The 24187-nt window shown below is 42.5% G+C and overlaps 1 protein-coding gene and 1 long non-coding RNA gene across 6 annotated transcripts in view; one reads left to right on the top strand and one right to left on the bottom strand.

Moving 5' to 3' along the window:
* Positions 1-4883, top strand: part of CPVL (carboxypeptidase vitellogenic like) — a 75044-nt gene extending 70161 nt beyond the window's left edge. Inside the window, exon 10 of the mRNA XM_067746605.1 lies at positions 4746-4883. Coding sequence (XP_067602706.1) covers positions 4746-4850 — 105 coding nt within the window. The 3' untranslated portion in view covers positions 4851-4883. The remainder of the gene's footprint in view (positions 1-4745) is intronic.
* LOC137229140 (uncharacterized) overlaps positions 4639-24187 on the bottom strand; it is a 40840-nt gene continuing 21291 nt past the window's right edge. For 2 of the 5 annotated variants that reach the window (XR_010945557.1, XR_010945556.1), the window contains exons 4-9: positions 22956-23694; positions 21532-22414; positions 21259-21365; positions 17636-17708; positions 9526-9645; positions 4639-4866 (exon numbers count right to left, since the gene is read on the bottom strand). This is a non-coding gene — a long non-coding RNA (uncharacterized lncRNA). The remainder of the gene's footprint in view (positions 4867-9525; positions 9646-17635; positions 17709-21258; positions 21366-21531; positions 22415-22955; positions 23695-24187) is intronic. The other 3 variants (XR_010945559.1, XR_010945560.1, XR_010945558.1) reach the window with 3 other exon arrangements.

Here is a 24187-nt window from a genome sequence, read left to right as displayed (position 1 = left end):
TATTTCTACCCCAGCATCTCTCTTCCCTTCCCCTTCTCACCATCTGTCACATGAGCGTACATCATCTCTCACCTGGAGATCTAGTCTCCTCATTTGCCTCGTTACTCCAGTATCACTTCCTTCCAAATCAGCCCCCTCGTTACATATTAAGTCATCTTTCTACAATGCAGATCTGAGCGTATCACTACTCTGCTTAAAACCCTCAAGAATATATCCAGAATAGGCAAACCCATAGAGACAGAAAGTAGATTAGTGATTGCCAGGGACTGGCAGGAAGAAGGGAATGGAAAGTGATTGCTAATGAGTATAGGGTTTCCTCTGGGGTGATGAAAACTTTCTGCAACTAGATAGTGGTGATGGTTGCACAACACTGTGAATATACTAAATGCTACTGAATTGTTCACTGTAAAATGGTTAGAATGATAATTTTATATTATGTGTATTTTAACACACACACGCATACACACACACACACACAAATCCTATAGGATAAGGTCCATGCATCCCAGCAGCATGTCATATGGGGTTTACCTGTTCAACGGTCCCTTCTGCTTTCCCACTAACTCTTTACAATTGGAACCTCTTTTGAATTACTGCACGTGCCATGCAGTTTCATGCCCCACAGTTTTTTGCTTTTGTTTTTTTTTAATTTATTTATTTTTGGCTGCGTTGGGTCCTCGTTGCTATGCGCGGTCTCCTTCCAGTTGCGGCAAGCAGGGGCTACCCTCCGCTGCTGCGTGCGGGTCTCTCACTGTTGTGGCCTCTCCTGCCGCGGAGCATGGGCTCCAGGCGCGCAGGCTTCAGTAGTTGTGGCATGTGGGCTCAGTAGTTGTGGCTCGCGGGCTCCAGAGCCCAGGCTCAGTAGTTGTGGCACACGGGCTTAGTTGCTCCTTGGCATGTGGGATCTTCCTGGACCAGGGCTCGAACCCGTGTCCCCCACATTGGCAGGAGGATTCTCAACCACTGCCACCAGGGAAGCCCTCCCCACTGTTTTTGAACTCACAGTTTCCTTTGTCTTTAGTGTATCCCTTTCCCCCTCCCCACCCACCATTGTCCGGTGATCTGCTCCTCCAAGACTCCCAGGAAGTCTCCCCTGACACATCTATGTCAACACACCCATTGTGAATTTCCCTCTATATTTCATCTCAAAAGGCACAACTGAGAAACCTTTATTGCCACGTCCACGTTTCTAGTTGCAGGGAGCATTGTATTGTTTTCTAAAACGTAAAGTGGAATGAAGCTTTAAAGTGTTTTGTATAACCCTTTGAAAATTCATGACATCTGGAACACATGAGTTTAGGGGTTTCAGTTCTAGTGTGAAAGCACCCAAAAAATACCGTTTCTGGTGATGAGACCATTTCTATCCAGGAGGCCTTGAGATTAATCTTGTCACATTTAAATATGTAATCATGACCCTGTCACATTTTTTTACACAGCTCTAAAAACTCTGTAGTGATTTGTGTTCTTGATTCGTGAGTGGTGAGTGGCTTGGCTATAAACAGCAGAGTGGGTTTTTTTTCAGCACTCATAAATTTATTTCTGAGGTTAACTTCAGTAAAATGCTGTATGGGAATCTGATAGAGAACATCGAGAATTTTGTGGTATGTGAAAAAGACTTTGTTCCTAAATGAGCTTTTCTTTCCAATCTTAATGACATCATTTATGATGTCATTTGGTCATTACATATGGCAGCTCAGAATTGGACCAGGGATCAGGCAACTCACTGTGAATAAGAATTATAACACCTAACCCCTGTCATCTCTTCTTTACCACTTGTTTATCATGGATGTAGAAGGTGGATGTATGTATGCGAGAGACTGTGTGTGTGTGTGCGTGTGTGTGTGTGTGTGTGTGTATAAACACCAGGAGAGCAGATGATCAGGAAAAAATACACTAAGGTGAGGTCATGAGTAGATGTTAACCAAATTTCTCTTTGTATTCTCCCTTGATGTAAAAACAGAACTGCCTGGTTTCTCACAAAATAGAAAGTTGGTTTAAATAGCAGTTCTCAAAGCGTAGTCTTTGGACCAACAGCACCAACGTTACTTTGGAACTGTTTGAAACACAAATTCTTAGGGGCCTCCCTGGTGGCGCAGTGGTTAAGAATCTGCCTGCCAATGCAGGGGGCACAGCAGTCTGCTTTAACAAGCTCAGGTACTTTTATGCACGTTTGTTTGAGAACTACTGTGTTAACTCGCTTAAACCAAGATTTTTCCATGCTAATGTAGGAACACAATGTTCTAGGTTGGTTAGGTTGATGCAAGCATTTTGATCTTGGAATTTGAATACAGATAATTACTGGAAGAATAATTACAACGGCTGATATTTCTTAAGTACCATCCCAGGCCAGGCACTGTGCCAAGTATTCCAATATTATTCCATTAATTCCTTATACAACTATCCCAGGACATAATATTTTATTCTCTGTTGTACAGTTAAGGAAACAGAAACTCAGAGACATGAAGTTAATTGCCCAAGGTCACACAGCTTGCTGTGCCTCTGGTCGTGCTCCTGCACTTTGACTCCCGAGCCCAGGCCATCAAGCACTGTGCTATTCCCCCATTAGTGGCAGCTCTGGTCTGGAGGACAGGATGACCTTTAGCTCCTGAGTACTCAGTTTATTACTGTTCTGGATGGTTGCCACCAAACTCATTTCCAGCTTAAGCAGCTGGGTTTTGTCATAAACATGACTTCGTCAAATGTCCTCGGCTGAGCTGAAGCTGCATAGAAATCGCTCATCGGATTCCTGCCAAGGCCGGAGAATTGGATGAGAAGCTACAGGAAGAGAATTCTAGCCTGGGATAGTGGGGGCAGCAGAAGTTTCCCTCCAGAGCCACATGCACGGGCTCTTGTCACAGATGTGTTTTCTTTCAGTCTGTGACAAAAAGTGGGACATGGGGGGTTTCCAGATGCAAGCTGGAACACAAATGGTAGATGGACGCCACTGTCAGAGCAGCAAGGCACAGGCGACGGCTGATGGAGGGTAGCATAGAGCAGATGTCTCCAGTGGTATATGAGGGGTAAGGGCCAATCTCGTTCCTCACCTACCTCAGAGGGCTGTTCAGAGGCGAGTGAAACGTTCTGGGACTAAGCCGTAAAGTTCTGTTCAAAGTAAGGAATTATTGTGTAAGTAATTTGATTAAAAACACTGGTGTTTGCATTAGAAGCCAGGGTTCTAGCTGCTTCCTCCACTTACAATTGTATGACCTGGACAAGCCCCCTTATAGCTCCAAACAGTCTCCTCGACGCTGCTGTGAAGGGTGCTCTCTGCCGTTGTTCAGGGCACAGCTTCTACAGCTGTAAGCTGCAAAATAAAATTCATCTAATAACGTTGATCCACTTATCTCACAGCAAGGTTGGAAGATGGTGGGTGTTGGGGGGAGGTGGTAATATAATCAACACACTATGCAAATATACATATATATATATATATTTTTTTTCTGCTTCAGGTCTTTTCAGATTGATGCAGGTACAAGGTCGGCCGCTAATAAAGGGACTTTTTAAAAGTAGCCTTTAATTCTTGATTGTGATTCAGCAGCTAGAAGTCACTGAATGTGATTGCTTTACTGCATGTGTTCACTTACATCAGCCACTACTAACTCCTGTCCGTTCTCCACATGTGCAACAGGACCCCTCAGGCCACAGGGATCTCTCCTGCATGCGGCCTCCCAGCACTCAGTGTCGGTTCTTTCCCTTTTTGAATCATGAAGGCCTGCCCTTGTTGTAGAGAGGTCCTTGGGACATTGGCTGAAGCCAGACTTTCCGAGTGCAGAGCCTGGCGTTAAGGGTGGCCCCTTGTAGGCTCTTGTGTGAGTCTGAACTCACCTCAACTACAGAAGTTTTAAGGATGCTTTATATATCCTGAGAAGTGACAGAGGGGTCCATTGTTATCCAAACTTGTTGAGTTTACCCCTAAGACTAGTGGATTCCGTTATATGTAAATTATACACAGAATTTGGGGAGAAGTATACTGATACCCCCATTTTACTTTGAAATGTGTCAAAAAATAAGGTGGATTAATAGATGAATAGTGAGATCCATCTGTAAGAAGAAAAGTGAGTGTTAATGAGAATATCTAAATGGTGCATATATGAAATTCTTTCAAATTTGCTGTGTTTGAAAATGTTTCATAATAAAATGTCAGGAGAAATAGAATGTTCTAACTCTTTGCTGCTCAAAAATGGGCTCTTAAAATTTCAACTATCAAGGATTTCTCTTTTGTTATTGTTTTAATTTTTTGGAGGATCAAAATATCTCCTTTATTAATGGTACAGGCTAAGGCGGAAGGTATAGCTTAGTGTGACAGCCAAGTGGACCAGCTAACTGAAGGGTGGAATTAGGCAGATTCCTCCACCCAGTTGCAGGCAGAGCTGGTCTGGGGTAGGTCTCCCCACCTTAGTGCCATAACCGGGTAAGAATTACAGCACAGCACGGAGGCGCAGACAGCTTCGTCCCAAGAGGAAAAAGACAAGGAGGAATTTTCCAGTTCTATACATGTCAAAGATGAACGCAACTTGGTATAAAATTGAATAACTACACAATCTTAAAACTTTCTTACCTTAAGGTACCTATTATTAATGCTATCAAAAGCAGACAATCAACATATCCAAAGGCATGGATTGATATAATATGTTCTTTATTTCATGTAAGCTTTAAGAATACTTAAATCCAAATTAAAACTTGCCATTTATCTGGAATATCCGATTCTCTAGATTTCAGTTTTTCTTCTGTTTTTCTTCTTTAAGGTAATTGTTCGAGGTGGAGGCCACATTTTGCCCTATGATCAGCCTTTGAGATCTTTTGACATGATTAAACGATTCATTTTTGAAAGAGGATGGGATCCTTATTGATGGATCAGCTACTTTCCTAAAAGAGAACGTCAGGGATTTTAATCTTTGAAAAGAAAATTTTCAAAACAGAAAATGTCACATAAATAGGAAAATTATCTTTTTAAATCTGCAAAATGTTTCTCATCAATAAAAATTATCCTTGAAACGAGTGAGGTTCTGTTTTGGAGGATCACTACAAAATTAACTGTAAGAAGGTGCTGTGCATGAGTTAGAATTACATCTTTTAACTTAAGGGATGGAAAGGATGGATTCTGAGACACCGATTCAGATGGAAATGGATAAATAAATGCGATATTGGGGCCTTGAATAGGAACTTTAAATTCCTTCTAAAATGATGTGAAAAGTGCAGTAAATGAATAAAGTTGTAACTACATCTTGTTCTACAAATAACAGAAAAGTTTATCATACCATGCATCTGAAGGTGTTTGGTAAATATCCGGTAAGAACATCTGACATCATTCCAGAGGAATGGGTGACCTTATAATAGTGGTGAGGAAGAGACTTTGGAATGTAGAAAGTCTTAGCAAGAAAGGTAGCTTGGAATTCTTTGAATTAGAAATCTTATATGTAAAAGAAATGATGTACTGATTGACGATAAGCAGAGGATCTTAATCAGAGAACATACTAAATCTTTGCCTTTTCTTTCTTCTTTTTGTTTTGTTTTTTTTAGTTTGTCGGTTCATTTGAAATATACGCATTTATCAAACAGCCTGCAGGCCACATTAGTTATGAGACATTTTTAATTGGGGTTTTAAATTCTGTACTTCTTTTAGCCAAATAAAGAATAACCTAATTTTGTATAATAATTGTTGGAATATCAAAAAAATTTGAGATCATCTTGCATCAAGATATATACATCTATAAATATGCATACATGAGTAATTTTCCAACTAAAATATCACATCTCGGCACATCTTTCCTATTTATGCATCACATGCTCACATCTCTAATTCTACAGCACATTTGGCTTTTTCCACATCATTTCCCCCTCATATTACCCATCTATGAATTGGCTCACTGGGGAACTAAATTTAAAAAGTCAAAGCCTCTTGCTGAAGATATTTTATTGAGTTCTTTTAATTTCTCATTTTGTTCCTGATTTCATTCAGGGTTGAGATTTTCCTTTTTTTTTTTATACATGTTGTTCATTGTGCCCATATACTGTGAGACCTCAAATTGAACATTCTGATCAAAAGCAAATTTTAATTATTGCAGAGAATAAACTGGGGGAAGTGTGCACAAAGCTTTGCATATAGCCCCACATGCAAATTAAATAGTTGCATTTGGTCCCAATAATATGTAGTGGAAAGAGCACCAACTGTGGCTGGGAGACCTGGGATTTGGTCCCAGGTGTGTCGCACATGCACTGGATGTTTTGGATAAGTCGTCTCACTGTACTGGCCTCCCAAAGTCTCAAAGAAGATAGCCAGAAGAGATTTCTGAGGTTCCTTCCAGCTCATATATCATTGTCATAGTTGACAAGGAACCATGTTTGTTTCACCAAGGAACCATGAGACGATATAGGCAAGCCTCACTATTAGTGGATTCCATATTTGCATCCCCTACTGATTAAAATTGACTTGTAATCCCCAAATCAATACTTGCTCACTTTGTGGTCATTTGTGAACATGCACAGAGTGATGACGAATTTGAGTTACCCAATGTGCACATTCTCAGCTGAGGTCAAACGAGGCAACACTGCCTTCTTGTTTCAGCTCTCCTAATGTAAACAAGCATCCTTTTGGCAGTCTACTTAGTGCCACATTTTCTGCATCTTTGTGCTTTTGCTATTTAAAAGGACTCCCAAGCATAGTGCTGAAGTGCTAGTGTTCTTGAGCACAAGAAGGCTGTGATGTGCCTTATGGCGAAAAGATGTGTGTTAGATAAGGTTCGTTTAGGCGTGAGTTATATGCTGTTGGCTATGAGGTCAATATTATTGAAGCAACGATATATGTTAAATAAGGTTTCTTTAACACACATGAAACAAGGTTATGTTTTGATTGGATGACCAAAATGTTGTGACCAAAGGCTAGTAGGAACCAAATCCTGGATTTCCCTGGGAGCAGTGTTTCAGAACTCTAATTCAGTGTTTAGGGAGGTGTTATAGAAAATATCTACAGTGAACAGGCAGAATGGAGTGTTCTTATGGAACACTTAGAGTAGGAATCAACACAAAATCAGAGCTCAATAAGTAGAAGTGGTAGATGTTGTCATTATTTTAGATGTTGTCATTTTTATCATCTCCCTGTCCCAGGCACTAGGCCAGTGGGGACTGTTGGGGACAACATGCCAGGCCTTCCCAGAGCAACCCTAGCCAAGTCCCTTGAGGCTACAGTCCTATGGAGACTGAATCTGGCAGGAATTTTACATTAAAAGAAGGGAGGGGAGGGTAGTTCAGAGACTAAAGAAAAGCAAAATTTTGAATTTAATTGGAGAGAGTCCTTTGTGGAGAGACTCTCCCAGTTGGGTAGGCATCCTCCATGAGACACACCAGTCCATTAAGGTGCCCTCCCTTAGTCCAGACAAGAGACAGGCAGAAAGTGTCACATGACTGCCGTTACTGCAAGCAGACAACTTATATAAACAAGGGGAATTATAGTGAGGACAGGTGAGGCATCTTCTCAAGCTTCTGGGTCCAGCATACTGCCCGTGACTGCGACGTACACGCCTGTAGGATGTTATCATTGTGGTTCATTTCATAAAAACAAAGTCTTCAAATAGTAGGATCTCTATAACTCTTTGCCATGCGATGGGAAATGGCCGGGTCAGTCTCTCGTACCACATGGGCTATCTCAGGGCAGTGTATTTAAAGGAGCTGTAGAACCTGAGAATGGGTCCTGCATTCTTTCTTTCTTTGACAGAAAGACGAGGCTTGCAGATGAGTGAGTGGCTATTGTTAGTATGTCATCTAGCAGATATTTTTTAAAAAAGTAAACACATAATCTGCCCTTTCAAGGTAGAAGTGATACTTTAAAAATTAGTGAGAATGTAATTTCTTTTCAAAAGAAATTTAATCTATGGCAAGAGCATTTTGAAAACAGATGTTTGGAAATATTTCCATTTACTGTGTGTGCATTACCAAAAAAAAAAAAAAATCCTTAACTGAGGAAAAATTTCAACAAATGTCTTTACATAAAAGATGGGATTGAAAAATGCATGTTGGGAGTTAATCAAGCTCATCTAATGAGGTATTGCTTCCATTTGGATCTACATCTCTGGAATGTGTCTTTTTCAGCTCTGATGGACTTGGAGACCAAGTGTCAAAATAAACTGAACATATAACCAGACATTTGAATGTTATCTCACAAAAGGGTAATCCAAGATTTTCAAACATGACAAAGCATATTCAACACATTGCTCCTATTAAAAATACTAACAGTAATATTTTAGAAAGTATAAATATTTTGTACTACTAAAAATCAATTTTTAAGAATTAAGTATTTAAAATGTCATCCTTTATCATTTTAAAGTTTCCATTTTAATTAATATTTCATAGTATAAATGTTCTTAGTATAGTAGTGGCATGGTTATACTTTATAAATGAGTGAATAATTATACATATTTTGGTATGCCTTCAGCAATTTTTTAACAAAAGGGGTGACATAGCATAAAGGTTTGGAGAACACTGAGAGGACAGAAAAAGTCTACATTTAACAGTGGCCTTAAACTATGCACTGATTTTGTTAAGTTAAAAAAAGCAAGGCATCTAAAAATATAGTATGTTTCATTTATAAGAAAGGAAGGGAGAAAGGAAGGAAGGGAAATAAAATCAAACAAATAAATAAATAAGGGAGGGAGAGAGACACACAGAAGTTTTGTAAGGAATAGAGCCTCTGGAAAGATAAACAAGGAACCAATAACGGTAGGGGAGGAAGTGTCGACAATGTGTTACTGGGCATGGGTGTGAAAGAGACAATTTTTTAAGTATATTTTGATTTTTATACCATTTTGTGCTTATGTTATATATGTAAATATTAAAAATCTGGCCCCAGGCTCTCAGAGAAAGAATTGCCTTTTGGGTCATGTTTCTGTGGAAGCAGAGCCCTGAGGATAGGTCCATGGCTAAGTCTGCTCAGCAGAAGGCCAGAGGAAGAGTGTTTGGGTTCCCTGGGCGGCCTGACAGTGGAGAGGAGATGCTGCAAAAAATTCAAGAAAAGGTGGGGTTTGAGGAGGTGAAAGAGGGAGACCCTGGCAACATGTCTCCTGAGATCAGAGAAGTGAAGAGTTCTGCAGAATCTGGAATGAGAAGCAGTGTTAGCCCTGCCCTCCCCACCCCCACTAGACACAAAGTAGGGCAGGGGGAGCTTGCTGAATGCTGTCGTTGCATTGTGCTGCGGGGTGGGGTGGGGAGTGACTTGATTTGACCTTTGGGTTGCAATTGTAAAGAGGCAGAAAAGCATTTCTGTTGCAGTGGAAGTCTATTGGGAGGCCCATGAGTAGGTCTGGAAGGCCCAGCCTCAACCTCTAAGAGGTTGTTACCACGGGGCGAAATAGGCCTTCCCTGGGGATTCATTTCAGCTGTAGACACCTAATTCTGTGAATCAGAAGTAATAATAACAGCTATTCTTTTTAAGCCCCTAAAATGTGCCAGATGTTCACCAAGACATCACCAGGTAGATGGTTTTCCCATTTCACAGAGGAGGTCATGGAACTTCATTGATACAGAGAGACCTGCCTGAGGTTCCTACAGCCAATGGCAGAGCCAGTCCAGATTCAAACTCATGTGTCTCTCCTTAAACTCCATCCTTTTTCCACAGAGAAGTCACCCTGCCTCCTGATCCTGAAGCTTTCTCACCTGATGACATCAATGGGTAAGTGTCAGGTGACCCCATTTGGGGTTACAGTGTATACCAGAATTTAAAATGGGCTTTATTTTTAAATATTACATACACCAGATTATAGGAAACTAGATGTTGTCCAAGAGGAACTAGTTTAAATTGGAATCCTGATTCTCTGGAAAGTACTAAGAGCTTTCATTTAATTACTTATGTATATGAAGTTCTTTAGCCATCTTTTCTCATGCTACCAGAAACGTGGTAGATAAGGCCAGAAACCAAAGACAGATCCTGGAATAAACTGCTTGACTTGAGCCCTGATTTGTCTGGGAAAGTCTGGCATTCCCTTTCTATCTTCCTGTGAATGACAAGACCCCTCCTCTTACTGCTGATGGTATGTGGGCATGGCCGTATCGATATTTATGCCATGTAAGCCCCTGGTTCTAAGTTCAGAAACCATTTCATTCTTCATGCTGAGCACTTTCGGGGTTGCTCTCTGGTCCATGGGACTAGCTGCAAAGATGAGTGATGGGGGCCCATTCAACTCCACCATCACAAAGGAAGTTTGTACCCTGGGATGAAATACAACTACCTGCTCAGATTACCTTTTCTTGCATACTGTAATGGTTATTGCTATTATAATTTGGAAGATTTAAAAAACATTCAGAAAACAAACCTGAGAGTGATTGATTTTGCTGCCCCTAAGACACCGAGTTAGGAATTGAAAGCAGACCATTGTGATTTATATCTGCTCGACCCCAAGGAAGGACATCTGTTGGATCATTTTAAAGGGAATTTTGGCAACTTCAGGAGTGTGACGTGGGCTGTCTGCATTCCCCTGGGCTCTGCAATTGAGTAGAAGAGGCCAGGCCTGTGGTTGCTGTTCAAACGGATTTAACAGGAAAATTCGTTGCATCTAGCCAGATCTTTTGGGTCAATATTACTCTTTTTCTTAAATCTTTAATTTGCAAATTGTTTATTGCAAAAGTTAAGTAAAAACATCCCCTCCCCAACTCCACACCATACCAGTGGTGACCACTGATAACTCATCCCAGGCTAAGGGAGGGTGGGCTACCTTGAACTCAGTACCACTAAGACTGCACCCAATGGGGGAAGACAATTACCGCCCCACCGAAAAAAATCAAAACAAGGTGTTGTTACTAGAAGAAAGGAAGCCCGGATGCCAGGCAGCCCAGAGCCAAAAAACGTCCACCATATGCAGAAGTCAAAGCTCAGTAGAAAGAGTAAAGCCAACTCTACCTTTTGACATACAGTGGGAATACACACTGTTAATCTTCCTTATTTCCCAATGAATATTTATAATCAAAACTCACATGTACATCTAGGAATCTTTGCTGATACTTAAAATTTTCTTACATGAATCCAAGGGGAGAAGGGAAGTGAGTGCCTGACAGAATTGTGGAGGGGGAAGGGGGAGCATTGTTGGAAGAGAACAGGAAAACTAGATACATCAACATTATGAATAGAGATTCTCCTGGATCCCTGGCCCCATCATGGCTGCCATCATGGTTGCACTAGGATGTGCCATATTAAACCTCATAGGTGACAGGACCTGTTCTGGGTGCTAAAGATACAGAGACAATTTTTGCCAACACTCCCCTGCCTCTGAGACCCTCTAACTGGGGAGAGGGGAGCATGGGAGAGGGAAGGTGGGTAACCACTGCACAAATAACCATAGTCCCAGAGTGCTAAGTGCTTTCGTAGAGGAAGGTACAAAGCGCTCTGAGAGCAGAGAATAGGGAGTGATGAATTATTCCTGGGGAGGAGAAGTTTTCCAAACTGAGGGGTGGAGGAAGGCTGGAGGTCCAGAGGTCAAGAGTAGCATTGACCTTGCCTAAAGCATGAGCGCAAGTGTGCTGGGGAAATGGTGAGGCTCTGGGCACCCCTGCCTTCTCTCCTCCTGTTTTTATCCTCCCACCCCTGATAGTTCAATTATTTTGTTACAAAATCTAAATTCTCAAAGAACTATACTCTAAACTTCTGTGATGGAAAAAGCAGAAGGACTGATTCCCATATTCAACTGATTTGAGTAAACCCCTAACGACCATGCTTTCGTTTTTCCATCTTGTCTCTATAGAGTTGGGGAAAGATTTCGAAGGCTATCTGCCTGTAAGTCCATCCATCAAGTGGCTTTGGTGGCATGTGAAATGGCATTTCTTTATTGAAATCCCCACACACTGTACAGTAACATATTGGGACAGGCTGTCTTATACCAATTTCCCATCTCCCCGGGGAAGAGAAACATCCTGTAAGGAGGTCATTTTGAGATGGTCCCAGAGTGTGACTCACTGGAGGGAAATGCCAAAAGCTTTGGGGCAAAAATAAACAAAAGTGAAAAAAATACATCAATTCTATCCAAAAAAAAAAGACTGGGAGTGGTGTTGCACTGGAAAATTGAAGCTGATCTTGGGCAGGACAGAGGGAATAGTGGAGAGGGATTTTGTTTAGTAAATTGTTTGTTCAGGGTGAAATTTCACCAGCATATACTTTCCTGGGTAGCGCTGTGAGGGACAGAGGGAAAGGGATCTCTAATAAGACACGGCTCCCTCGAATGAGCTCCTTCTACCCCTGAAAAACCTTAACATTTGTTAGCCTAGAACCTAACAGGTTCTAAGGATATTTAAGAGTTCTAGTTCTAAGGTCTTTAAGAGTTCTAGTTTCTTATGCACTGAGAGATGTAGTTCTCTTTTGGCCTCTTAAATAAACCAAACTCCATGTAGCTTTGCTTCTAGATCATATTCTTCCCTTGCTGGGTGGTCAGAGAGTAAAAAGATGCACCAGCCCAGGGAGCATGTGATTTTGAACCCCTATTCCAAATTTTCTGGGATTTTCAACTCCTTAGTGGAATTTTTTCTCCCTGGGCTTAAGTAGAGTAAAAGGAGTTGTTAGTCACATATTCAATTTGGAAACATTACAAAGACAAGAAAAAGAATTCAATAAGCTTGAGTTATTAGCATACCCCCAGTTATGAAAACTGGAATTGGGTGGTTTAAAAACACTAGTGCCAATCGTTAAAGAAATGCAAGTTAAAACCACAATGAGATATCACCTCACACTGGTCAGAATGGCCATCATCAAAAAGTCTACAAACAGTAAACGCTGGAGAGGGTGTGGAGAAAAGGGAACCCTCCTGCACTGTTGGTGGGAATGTAAATTATTATTATTATTATTTCCTGCTTCTCACTCCACACAAATCCCTAAATTCCCAACAGAGGTACCATCAAATAAAAACAAGAGATCAGATCTAGAGAGATAGGGGAGGCATGCTTGGAAAAGACCAAAAGGAGGTACATAGGGGTGGGTCCTGAACCACCAGGGTAGCATGTGGTGCCCTCCCCAGACAGATGGATTTTAGGGTCCCCCTTTCTCCCCTGCTCCCCTTTTCGATGCAACAGTGGCCTGGAAGGCCCAAGTACCACCGGTCTTCATGATGAGCTCTTTCTCCCCTCTGCCCAAAGCCACCGAGTAAAGAAAACAGCTTGGTATTAGGAGTGGAGGGGAGGTGATGATGGGCTTCCCTGGGGACAGATGTTCAACACTGGGAAAGACAGCAGAGGAGTTGGGAATGTTGGCAATGAATAGTTGCTACTTTTCCATGTTTATGATGTTGAAGGATTCTGGCATCTTAATAAATTCCCCAAAACAAATTCCTAATGAAAGGCATAACAATATGTAAAAAAAACTGTCTAGCAGAAAACAAAGAGAGTGATAAAACTAATATATGCCTCAAAATGGATATACAATGTCAAGGCTATTCCTTCTCACATCTTCCTGAATAGTTTTCATAAAACCACTATAAAAGGATTCTATATTTATTGGAGAGAAAAACTACATGGGTCTGCCCTGCTGTTCCTCAGGAGTTGACTGTATGTTCACCAGAGCAGTTGTTTCAAACTGTGCCTGGGCTCAAGTTCCAAATGACACACTGACTGCTCTCCTTACTCTCAGCGAGTGGCCTTGCCTCCTAGTCTACTGAGACAATCAAAAAGATCCGACAGTGTATCCCTGTTTTCTTCCTTCACCCCAACATGCTGCTGCAACATCACTGCCCATATTCCCTTTCTACCATGGCAAAGTCATGACCTCTCTTCAGAGCCTCTCACCCACAACTCCAACTCTCCGGATGGAAACTCAGATTTAACATGTCCAGACTGGTCCTCTTTCCCTCCAAACCAGAAGCTCCTCTTAGTTTTTCTTTGTCTGCTGAGAACACACCCATTCTTGCAATCACCATCCTTCTCCTGCCTTGCTCTCCGATTCAACCAGTGGTCAAATCCTGTTTACTCTACTTCAGCAATGTCTTTTGCATCTCTGTTCTCCTTTTCCCTTGAGGAAGAGAACTTCAATTCAACAGTATTTATTGAGTGCCCACTATGTGACAGGCACTGTTCTAGATGGACAGAGATATAGCAATGAGCAAGCCTGGAGACCTCTCCTCCAAGGCATTACATTCTGGTGGCAGGTCAGCGTTCAAGTGCACACATACCTACAGAGATACATATTGACAAATGCCATAAAGAAAATCAAAGCACGACGCGGAATCCGGTGTGGTGGGAGGTGAGGGCATGATTACATCGGGTGGTCCGGAAAGCCCTCCTGATGTGCTGACATCCGAGCTGGGTCTGAAGGAAGGGCAGGAGGGAGCCTCGCCCATACCTGAGAGAGTATACTACCAACACTGCAGGACCAGCTGGGAGTCCTGGGCCTGTGAAGGGAATAAAAGCTCAGGACCTCATCCTGGAGGAGGGGCCGGTGCTGTCAGACTCACGGAGGCAGTAGTTCAAGGTAAAGCCCTGGAACGTGCTCAGCTTTGCTCCCTCCACCGGGTGCCACGCACTGTGTGTGCTCAGGAAGTATTTAACTGAAGGGGGGGGGGTGTCCAAGCATCAAGCACCGCTATTTATGCCACGTTGAGAAGTAATAGATAACACATAAAAATACGAATAAATATAGGATGTAAAAACGATCCATAAGCTCGTAGCCCAGATATAACGAATTTTAAACTTTTAATACTGGTCCTTCTAGTCATTTATTATTTGTAGATCCTATTTCTTTTTGCATTTGAGACAACAGTATGTCCTGTTGTCTTCACTTAATCCTACCGCGATTTTTAATGTCATCCACTAACTCACTGAAGATACTTAAGTGATACTTAAGTGTATCTCTAACCGGTTGCAGCAGCTTGGACAAAGTGGTCACAAAGCGGCTGATTCTTTCTTAAGGGCCACAGGAGGTGCTCAGAAGCCAGTGAATTTTATGAGGAGGGGGATCTACGGGCCACCAAACCTGTAGACTGAGACAGAGTGACAGCATGGATCTCCTGGCTGCAGGATGCCCGCTGCTCTCTAATACAGGGAATGCCTCGGCTTCCCTGTGCAGAGGGTGTGGTCATCATTAGCGAGATGGTGCCTGTGACTTCTCCCCCTGTCCCTCTGGTCTTGAGGCATTGGAACATTTCCTAGAGGGTCATTTTGTTCTTCCTGGGTCTCTGTTTTACCTCTAGTAACTGCTCCCACCTGTTCCTAATGCTCTCGCTGGATAAATGATTCAGCTCAATTCAGTGTCTACAACTTGTGGCTTCCTAAAAGACCCGACCATTTTGTAACACAAGGAAACATAGCTCAAACCAAGTCAAAACACCTAAGAGAAAATGTATTTATTTTCAATGTCCAGGATTATAAACTCTTCAGCTATTTAAATAAACATGTGCATGGGTTTAAAAAAAAAATCAGGAAGACTTAACAGAAATCAAGCCTAAGCTCTTCTCTGATGCCGCCTCCTATCCTTCCATCTGCTTTCGGGACAGCTCTTTCTGGAAGAACTGTAGGACCTGTGCTGAGGTGTCCTCTTAGCCCCCGGAGAAATATAATGGGTGTGTTCATGGCCCAAAAGGAAGACACCATTAGGTTTGAGTAGAGTAAATGCAGATTTTTACAGGTGAATCAACATTGTTATAGCTTGAGGATGTTTTGGGCTGGTTGTTGAAGCCACTTTTTTGCCCATGAGCAACAAATTAATTTATTCAAGACTTGCATTACTAAAAGGAAAACAAAACTAAGGCAGGACAAAATTAATGAGAAACTTAAGAAAAGAAAATCACAGCCACCAACAGACAACCCTAAGTTTGGCTGAGATGATTAGAGCCAGATGGAGGGGGGAGCCCAAGTGACCAGATGGTTGGGACGTGTCTAAGGACAGAAGCGGCTATACATCCCCCAGCACAGTCCCAAACCTTCAAATCACTTGCAGTAGCAGAGAAGTATTTCCTATCTTCCTCTTTCTCCTCCTCTTTCCTTTTTCAGCAATGGGGACGTTCAAGGTTGGAGCTCTTTTAAATGAGAAGGCACAGTGGGATGGAGCTGGGTACCAAAACTGAGGAGTGGGGTGGGTGGACTAGAGCAAAGCATCTAGGACTTCAGTCATGATCACTCTCCCAAAATTCTGGATTTCAAAATAAGACTCCCTTCTCAGAGATAATAAAAGGTACATTTGGCTGCTCTAAGGCTGTCCTACACTCAATTCCTGGTGGGTTGTTAGACATTTTAAGCTTAACCAGACCTGTACAGATCCTCCGTCTAATTCTATCATGTGGCTTCTAATGCCTTCGTATGTAGCCTCTGGCAACAAAGCCATTTTCCAATTGCTAATATCCTCTCCCTTCAGCACTCATCCTGCCAGAATCATTTACAGCTCCGTGTCTGAACCTCCCCAGAAAAGAGACTTTTTTCTCTTCAGCGAGATAGTTTCCGGAAAACAACCCTTTGCACGGGACAAATGAATATAGAAGTTCTGTTCATTACAATTAGCACAACAGTGACGAAGTTCAGGGACCTCGGTGCTACATAAAGGAAAAGAATGTCGCAGAAGTTCTTTAGGTAGTATTTTTAAATTTAGGATTCTTATCACATTTGCGACTTCACCCATTTAGTGAAGAACACTAGTTCGTTCATCATATCAACGCTTTGTTAATGTTTCAATTCACTCCAGAAGCCCTTACGAGAAGCTTGCGTGAGCTCTATAGAGACAGGGACTTTGGTCTCTTGTGTTCAACCCCGGACTCATACAGCTTCTAACAGAGTAGCTGGCACTTCACAAGTGTTCATTAATATTTACTGTTGAATGAACCGAGGTATTTTCTAATGGGAAACTGAAAGTCTGGCCATCATTTGATTTGTGGTGTTTTGTGTGAAACAGAAGTGTTTCTCTAGCTTGGGGTTAAGAAGGGAAATTCTAGTTTCACTCTTAGGAAGCAACAAGGCTCTGAAAATAGATTTTTATCTAGCTTTCTTTAAAATTTCGATCTACCACTAGGTATTTAGAAAGTCAACCCTTTCTTCCATTACAAGTAAAAACTCCATCTTCTGTCATAGCAGTACTCCTTTGTCAGCTACAAGCTAAGCCCTGTCTGTAATAACAACATATTCCTCACCCTATGTTATGCCTAACAAGAGGATTCTAGGCTCGGGTAGAAGGGACAGACTTCAAATTACATATGCTAAGATGACATTTTCTCAATTCTCTTCATCTCTGGGGAAACAAAACAAAAGTAGAATGTACAGTCCCGAAATACTCCATGTTGTTTTATTTTTAATCATTCTTAGCTATTTGATGCAGTGGTTGAGGATTTGAGAAAATACAAAATTTCCACCTCTTCTTTTCACTGTTAGAAGAAAGCTGATTTAACAGAACTCTAACAACTGTTGGCCAAATCCCAGATGAAGCTGTGCGGTGATTCTGAAGTGACTCTTTAAAAGTCTCTCTTATTTATAATGAAATTATAAACTAAAATCTAGACTGCTGTAGAATCTTTTCCCAGAAAGAAAAATCTGTTCCAAATGTGCTGACAGCTAAAGAGAAAACCAGTGGTGCTCCTGACAGGAAAACTGGGCTGGGATGAAAGAGGCAGAACTGAATCCTTTGACTGAAATTCAGATGGAGATCTAAGAGTTTTCTGGGTTTTCTTTGAATGTGAGCATAGGGAATACATACCAGCAAGAGGTAAAACCAATTCGTGTTGATGTCAGACCTGGTACTTCTAATAGCACCTTCCTCTGCTTCACAACTTGCATGTGGAATTCCCATGAAAAGAAAAGCACATGCATTAAGAGATCTCCAATGGGCCGTTGAGGATTTGCGGATGGAATTTCCATGTTCCTCCTGTTTTGATAGTTTTAAAACCAATTACCATGAAATGTGGATGTGATCCAGTTGTGGACTTAGCCTGTGGATGTGGCTATCGAGAAAATGAGCATATCAATGGACGATTTATCTTGGATAACTGCTGTTTAATCTATTAAATGTTCAGTATAAACTATTTTGTTAACTGTAGTAGAAGCGATCATAAATCACTGTTATGTGTGATTATTACTGAAATATAAAAAATGCCTTATCATGTTTTTGACTATTTGGAAATATAATTAATGCATATCTTCTCAGATTCAGCCTCATAAACAGGAAATGTGATTTAACAGCATTTAAGCTTCTGAGAGTTAAATGGACTTGGCTGTTTACTTCTCCCTGCATTAGCTGGGTTATTAGAAGTGTATTTTGTTAATCTGACTGACAATGAGGTTGACAGTATAACAGCATTACCACCAAAAGCAGCTTTGATTGTTGCCTTTAATTAGAATTTTCATACCATAGCAGCTTAGATTTGCCAGGGATTCTTGCTTTAAAGGGATTATGTTGAAGATTATAAAAGTAGAACCCTCCTGGAAAAAGCCTGGATATTCATCTTAGGAACTGCAGCCCCACATCCCTATTGGCCAAGTTGCTTGTGAATGTTTGAAGATTCCTGTCACACTATAAGTTGCTGTGAAAGTGTAGAGCAGCTAAAGAAAAATCCTCCCAAGGAAAAGGCTGATTGGGAGTTGGCATGGCAACTGTCAACAGGACCCAACCTTTCCCATTTTAGAAAATTCAAATCTAAGAGCTGGAAGTAGAATGCTAGAATGATCTGAATACCTAAAAGATGAGAAGATAGCAGAAGTGCTGTTTAATTAAAGAAGATACAATCAGAAAACAGAGTAGAAGGATGGTGTTAGCAAAGAGCTAAAGAGGCCTTCATTCTTTCGTCTAGCGGAAGCAGAATATCAGATGGCTGAGATGGGGACTGAGGCAGCCTCGTGGGGACGAGGGCATTGTGCTGGGCTGGGCAGCCTTCCAGCCCCGAGGTGGACCAAGGGGACAGGCCGCACAGGTGGAATTAGAGCACTGCCCACAAATCAATTTAAATATTTTATAATTAAGGGAAAATGGTTTCTAAGGAGCACTGCCTCCAGGAAAGGGATTTGGAGGAAGACCAATAATAAAATTAACTGGACCTCGATCTGAGCCACAACGCTATGTGGCAGTGTTAGCTGTGTCATCAGCTTCTTTCTCAAGAGAAAACCTGAGCCCCATTCGCATGAAGGCATGTAGGGCTCTTCCCAGACTGCCAATCAGATGACACATTCAGATGACATTAATCATAAGGGAAGAGGCACTACTAAAACTTCTCCCCACACCCCATTAGCATATTCAAAAGGTGATATAAGATCCAGCCTCAAGGTGCTTGAAATTCATTTGGAAGAGATAAGACTAGGATATATGTGGACAGTACTTTAGAATATTTATTAAGCAATAAATAACTAGCTGCAGATGGACACTCTCTAGATTCTACAGTCTAGTTGAATCTCATAACAGCCATTTAGATCCCTGCATAAGAACTTTAGCAGGTATCGTTCCAGATTGAGGAAGAGACAAACATTGCCAAATATATGCCTTGACAATACTTTCCTAAAATGGAAATGTCCTTATTGCCCTTACTGATGAAGAAAGAAGATTGAGAGCAACTTAAGTATCCATTATCTGGGTCTTCTTACATAAATATGATGCCCTTTTTTTCTTTTTTTAAACTAGAGAATGAGGAAGCTGACTTTGTTCTGATACAGAAAGACCTCTGTAGCACTCGGTGTCCAAACAGGAGAGTAGAAACCACTATATATATTTCAAGCAGAGAAGGTTGCAGTGTAGGCAACTGGTTAAAAACTGCTGGAAGTGCTAGGAGCAGAGAAAGGAGGCAGCTGTAACCTAGAATGGGAAGCTGCCACTGTCCCTCGGCTGGATCCTGTGAGTGGCTACTTACTGCCAGTGTTGCCGAAACCACCCCCAGGCTTGTGGAGCTTGTAGCACAAGCAGTCAAGCCCAGCTGCACAATCTTGCTGCTGCCAGTAGCCGGGGAAATGATTAATCTCTTTCTCTCACACTGGGACCTACTACCTATGCCTCCCATTGGAAGAACCTAACATGAAATTGGCCAGATGAGTGAGTCTGAAAGGGGGATGGAAAGTATCTAGAAGGATGAATTCGGACCTAACAGCCAAGAGACACAATCTGGTATATCCATTCTTTTGCTACTCAGATCCACACATTCCATTGTATCCATCCAACGTCATACCTCCACATCATATAAATGAATGTAGGCTCACTCTGTCCCCAAAAGGGGGGTAACACAGAGTGGCACCGCTATAAGGAGGCAGCCTCAGCCACTGTATTGAGCTCTGGGTGATGTCAGTTCTTCTCTTTTAGTCACCATAGCACCTTGGATATTCCTTAACCTAAAGACTAAGTTGTAAATTTAACCACCAACGACACTCAGTGTTATGCTTAACAAGCAAAGGAGAAATTGCAGAGTTGCAAAAGTTCTTGTTTTGGTAACTGGTAACAAAACTAGTTGATTGATAATGATAATAGTTGAATAATAATCGTTAATGAGCTTCTTCCAGTGTCTAACCCATGTTCCATTTGCCTTTAACCAACACTTCAGTTGTTTGGGGTTCCTTCCTGGCAAGATGATTTAAACCTTCCTTTCCAAGGAGTGTGACTATTCCAATAACGTTTTTTTCCACAATGGAAAGAGTTCAATGTAATAAACTTGCTACTAGGTGGCTGGCTGGTCCCCCTGGGGAATGATGCCGCATCAGGGCTCAGCATTAGTCTCTGCTGTCAGCAGCTTAGGCATCCAGCAGTGACAACAGCCAGAGCAGGCTTGCGGAGGGGAAGTCCATATTGTTGAGCCCACACGTGACTTGGCTTCCTGCCACAATGGCCACATCCTACGTGAGCCTACTGAGCAAGCCTCAGGGTGGCTGGGAAAGGGGCTGCCTGACATCCACAAAATGGGCATCCCGTCCAATTGGTTACTGAGAGCCTCATTCCGGATGCCCTACGGTGAGCATTCACATAGGAGGGTGCCCATATTTAGAGATTCATCTGCAAACGTCTTCCTCAGACTCCTGTGCCACCGATATACCAAACCACTAGTCACCCACGAATTGGCATATACCCCTACTCTGGCCATCTCTCCATCCAGACAAAGTGGACAACTGCTCAGGGTTCAGCCTTGAGAGAACTTCTCTTACCGCATTCCTGCTTTGGGCTATAATGCTTCTACAGTCCACATCTATCTGATGCCTTCAAATTGTAAGGGACCATCTGTGAACCTGGTCCAAACAGTTTCTTCCTCCACCATCTGTCAATCCCAAAAGGACAAAGGTGTGGGTTGAGGGAGACTTACAGTGCAGCAAGAGGAGATGCTATGGGAGTAGGAGCTGCCTGCTCACGGAGCTCACCTGCACATTCAGGACCTGCTCAACTCCAGTCTGGTGTACACTGCCTACACTGGACGACAATTGCTGCCGTGTACGCCAACCGTATGGCTTGGTAGATCCGTGTATTGCTGCAAAACAAATTATCCCCAAACTTAGCAACAAGCATTCATTATCTCTCATGGTTTCTGAGAGTCAGGAATCCAGGAATAGCTTAGTTAGAAAGATCTGGGTCGGGGGTCTCTCACGAGGTTGCAGTTAAGCGTCAGCCAGCGCTTTACTCACCCCGAGGCTTACCTAGACATGCTGTAGGCCAGGGATTCTCAAGTGACAGCAGTTTTGCTCCCCCTAGGATATCTGGCTATGTCTGTAGAGATTTCTGGATGTCACAACCGGACGTAGAGGCCAGGGATGCTGCTAAACAACATCCTACCATTCGCAAATAGCCTCCCACATTGAAGAATTATTTGTCCCCCAAACGTCAACACTGCTGATGCTGAGAAACGCTGCTAGGGAGGCTTTTTCTGCTCTGGTCCCCACACAAAACTCGGCAGCTTTGTGGATCACTCAAATGTTGCTTTGAACAATTCCCTCAGAAAGAGGCTATGTTATCTCAAAAATCAAGAGATATAGAACACTGTAGCTCTTTCTCAGTGGTAGGTGATACAAAGTATAGCAATTTGCCCTTCTATTTGGAGAGGAAATGCCCACATTTCTCAGACCCCTGGACCCCTTAGAAACTTCACTGAGGTAGTAGGCCTTTGACTTTTCTTGGCGTTTCTCTCCCACCCTCTGGCCTACATATGTCTCATTAAGGCATCGAGAGTATGTGCTGCTTCCTCCTCGCCGTGTCAATAATGTAATGTATTAGCATGGTGTTCTGGGGAATATCAAGATGATCAAGGCCCCTGCAGACTGGATGTTGTCAGACAGCGGAAGAGTCACAGAGGTCTGAGGTAAGACAGGGAGGGTGTTTTGCTGATCCTGCTAATTGGGAGCAAACTCCACCTGGGGATCTTTGCTAATTTGGTGTTGAGGAAAAAAAGCAACCGCCAGATCAATGGTTGCCTTCAAAGTACCAGAAGCACTGTTGTGTTATCCAGTAAAGAGGCTACATCTGGTCCGGTACCTGAATGATTCCATAAGAATCCACAGTCATTCTCCAATAACCATCTTCCTTCTGTCATGCCAAACAGATAAGTTAAATGAGGATGTGGTGGAACAGCCCCTGTATTGTTCAAATAGTAGATGGAAATACTAATCTCTGCAATTCTCCCAGGGAAGTGGCCTTGCTTTTAGTTTACTCTTAGGTAAGAAGAGGAAATTCCAGGTGGCTTCTGCATGGTCCTGCCTACCATAATAAGGCTCATCACCCAGGTCAGGGAATCAATACAGGGGTTCTTCTAGTTGCTGAGGACACCTATTACAGCTCTATTCAGGGATGGGAAAGTAACCATAGTGGGGGTGAGTAGACCCACTGTGAGGCAGCCACACCCCAAAATTTCATTTATTATTTGATCACCACACGAGACCCCTACCCCCAACGCCTCTCCGTGGTCCAGAGGCATGTTGGAACTTTACAGATTAGCATCGACTCAGAACTAACGTCTAGAAATTTCCCAAAGGCCTAGACAGTCCCCCTTCCTCACTGCAGTTACCCTAGTTAATGGCTGCAGATCTTCCGGAGAAGACTTAAAGGAAGATTGACACTAGGTACTTACAGCAATGTTACAGGGTCCCTTCTAAGGCTTCCCAGCCTCTCCTTCTCTCAAGGTCAGAGTTCTCAGACCTTAGCATGCACAGGACTCAGCTGAAGTGCCTGCTAAAACGAAGAGTGCTGGACCCTCCTCCAGAGTGTTTGCGTCCGTAGGGCTGGGGGAGGGTCTGGAAATTTGCATTTCTAACAAATTCCCAGGTGCCGTCACTGCTACTCCTCCTTGGACCCAGCTGCAAAATCAGTGATCCGGGCATTTCTATGTCTTTCAGCCGATTCAGATCTGAGACTTGGGTGATGAGCTATGACTCTACATTGAACTCAGGTTTCTAGTCACTGGATCTAGAGATTTCCCAGTTACATAAATCAAGTGATTCCTAGTAGAATTCCGATCTGTTTTGGTCCCAGGGCCACCATGGACAATGAACAAACATCAAAGATTCTCGTGTGCTGAAATACTCTGCTGCTGCAGACACTCTGCCCATTATAGTAACTGCACCCACCTTGCTGCTGGCTGTTAAGGGCTGCCACTTGGCTCTGCCCCTCCAGAAGCCTGTCACTGACGGAAATCCGGAAGTCTATTTTAACGAAGGTGTCTTCTTTCATCGGTGGGTTTCTGAAGGATCCCCACATAAGAGAGTTACCTTAAAATATCTGCCGAGTCTGGAGAAGACTGACCACAATAATATCAATCAGGAAAGATCTTTTCCATTCTTCTTACCACTCTGTCTCCCCAGATCTCCATCCTGGAGAAGCCAGAAACTGTGGTTAGCATAATAGGGTAACGAGGAGAAGCCCTGCTTGGACAAAAAGAGAAAAAGCTGATCACAACCCCACCCCTACTGCAGACTTAGAGGATGAGAAGCTTTATCTGCAAAGCAAGGTTTTAATTATTACATGGAATTTAATTACTAAAATGAGTGGGTTTTTGCGATTTAAAGTGACTGACTGCAGATCCATTTGTATTATTGAAGAGTCACCAGACAACTCAGGGGTCTGCCTGAATTTTCATCTAGGCGATGGTAAAGAAATATCCCATGGAATGGATTATAGAAGATACTTGGAAATACAAATAATGTTGCTTTGCAATTGAACCTTCTAAGACCTGCTTGTTCAATGTACCAGTTATGATGGCAAATGATGTGGAAACACATAGAGATGGTTATATCTCCACAGAGAAGGTAAGAGATAAGACGGCGTGCTCCCAGACACAGCCACAGCTTCCCAGGTCCCCAAAGG

Source organism: Pseudorca crassidens, chromosome 8, assembly GCF_039906515.1.
Source record: "Pseudorca crassidens isolate mPseCra1 chromosome 8, mPseCra1.hap1, whole genome shotgun sequence".
Taxonomy (NCBI): domain Eukaryota; kingdom Metazoa; phylum Chordata; class Mammalia; order Artiodactyla; family Delphinidae; genus Pseudorca; species Pseudorca crassidens.
This window is presented reverse-complemented; position numbering and strand designations above follow the sequence as displayed.